A 2,265-nucleotide genomic window follows, 5' to 3' on the forward strand; every position below is an offset into this window, starting at 1 on the left:
GGGGCGGGGCGGGGAGACGCTGTCTGATCACTTTGTCTCGAGGTCGCTTCGATTTGTCCTTGCGTTCGTCGATGTGGTACCCCCGGCTGCGGACACGTAGGGGGTAAATAAGACGCGAATACAACCTCATAAGGAAATTCGACAAGATGTCTTTTTTTATTTTGGCACACAGGCAAGGAATAGAAAAATACAAGGAAAAAATAGTGCAAAGGTTTTATGTTTTGTTTTCGTTTGTTGTTGTTGTTGTTGTTGTTGTTGTTGTTGTTGTTGTTGTTGTTGATGTTGTTGTTGTCTTTTCTTTCTTTTTTTTTGTTCTGGCCGAAAGTAGTAGACGACGGAAAATAGACAAAGCTAGAGAGCGATGGAGAACAATTGAAACCGTCGGTGTTTTTCAATTGTTCGATACAGAGAAGTATAGTATAACGATTCGATGCCTCCTAACGACAAAGTTCTATCTTCAGCGGCACGGTTACACAAAGTTCGATCTTCAGCGGCCCGGTTACACAAAGTTCGATCTGCGGCGGCCCGGTTTACACAAAGTTCGATCTACATTCCGGCGGTTTCTGCAGCGCAGCCTAAATGTATTCATATTCTCGAAAATATTGCCGATAGAAAAAAAGTAAAAACTGCTTCATGTTTGTAAAAGATCAAAGAAGAACATACTCCAAAGAAAAAACTGAATGCTATCGCAACAAGACTGTGGTAGAGGTCTAAACTTGCGACTCCCGCGAGCGGCGAAAAGCAGATCGAACTTTGTGTAACCGTGCCGCTGCACATCGGACTTTGTGTAACCGGGCCGCCGCAGATCGAACTTTGTGTAACCGGGCCGCTGAAGATCGAACTTTGTGTAACCGTGCCGTTGAAGATCGAACTTTGTCGTTAGGAGGCATCGGATTTTAAAACAAACACTCAATACAGCAAGGCCATAAACACACATAAGACAGAGAGACTACGACTGCCAGGAAGGTAGTACGAGACAACCACACCCTAATTGTGCAGTGTACACTGTGAATCATTTCGATGATGATTTTTAACACTTTTAAACTACGACACACACACACACATACACCTACGATAAGTCAGGTATCAGGTAAGTTTGGAGCAATCAAGTGAACGTTTAGTTCAACATGGTTCAAAGACAACCACACCACAGGGACCTGCGCGTTGCCCCTTTTATAATTAGTAAACATCACAACCTTCGCTTTGGCCAAAAGGCAGAGATCAGTCGACGAGTGCTCGTTTGGCTCGGCAGATCGTTTGATTTCCTCTTTTTTCAAAATTTGAGGGCGAGGAAAGTATTTGGCCGGGTCAAAATGTCACAGCTTTTTGTTTGTTGTTGCGTGTGTCCTGAGATCACAGTATAGTTCTGGCCAGTGGAGCTAACTAGAGCCAGAGAGGAATGTCTTTGACCAGGAGCCCGCGCGAATTTAATAATAAATAATATATCACAAGGTCGCAAACAAAAAGTGTTTTGCGGGGCAGCGACGCATACGCCTCAGACCCAGCCGGGCTCAGGGACGGCCTCGTTCTTGCGGTAGAGCTCCACGACCCTGGGTGGCAGGTAGGGCGGCGAGTCGGGGGGCCCGCCGCGCACGACGTACACCGGGGTGGTGGCGGGAGAGGCGGGCGAGGCGCTGCGGCTGTGCAGCGGCACGTAGGCGGGGCTGGGCGGCGCAGACCCGGGCGGGGACGGCGTCGCCGGGTACGGCACGATGGCGTCCAGGGCCGACGCGTCCAGCAGGGCGTCCTTCGCGGCGCGCTTCCCCTGCGGCAGGTCCCGGTTGACGGGGAGCTCGAGCGTGAGCATCCCGGCGACGCGGGCGGTGGGGGCGGCCGTCAGGGTGGTGGCGGCTGTCAGGGCGGCGGCGTCGTCGCCGTCCTCGCTGCGGCCGAGGAGCATCCCCTTGGTGGACAGCTGCATCCGCACCGTGTCGTCGAGCACCTCGACGGTGCGGCTGCGGCGCGGCGGCGGGCCCCGGGCGCCGCCAGCAGCACCCCACAGCGCGCGCTGCACCACGGGCGTGCTGTACATGGACTGCGACCGCAGCAGCGGAGGCAGCCCGCCTGCATCAGGACACAAAACAGTATGATTATTAAAGCAGGAAAACGTTTAAGGTGTTCTTACTGTTTCTGAAGCTTCAATTTTGTTTTCTACGACTCGAGCATTCATTCACGTCTCTCCAGTCACGTTGTTCGCGCCGCGTCTCTCTCTACTGTACAACCTCCGCGACCCTCCCTCTCCCTCCGCCTCTCTCTCCCTCCCCC

General features: G+C 52.8%; 1 protein-coding gene across 1 annotated transcript in view; it reads right to left on the reverse strand.

The window, feature by feature from the left end:
* Nucleotides 1-129: 129 nt before the first annotated feature.
* Nucleotides 130-2,265, reverse strand: part of LOC127752056 (uncharacterized) — a 34,003-nt gene continuing 31,867 nt past the window's right edge. Inside the window, exon 6 of the mRNA XM_052276583.1 lies at nt 130-2,064. Within this exon, the coding sequence (XP_052132543.1) occupies nt 1,496-2,064 (569 nt within the window). The 3' untranslated portion in view covers nt 130-1,495. The remainder of the gene's footprint in view (nt 2,065-2,265) is intronic.

Source organism: Frankliniella occidentalis, unplaced genomic scaffold (genome assembly GCF_000697945.3).
Source record: "Frankliniella occidentalis isolate FOCC.00 unplaced genomic scaffold, Focc_3.1 Scaffold9, whole genome shotgun sequence".
In the NCBI taxonomy this organism is placed as follows: domain Eukaryota; kingdom Metazoa; phylum Arthropoda; class Insecta; order Thysanoptera; family Thripidae; genus Frankliniella; species Frankliniella occidentalis.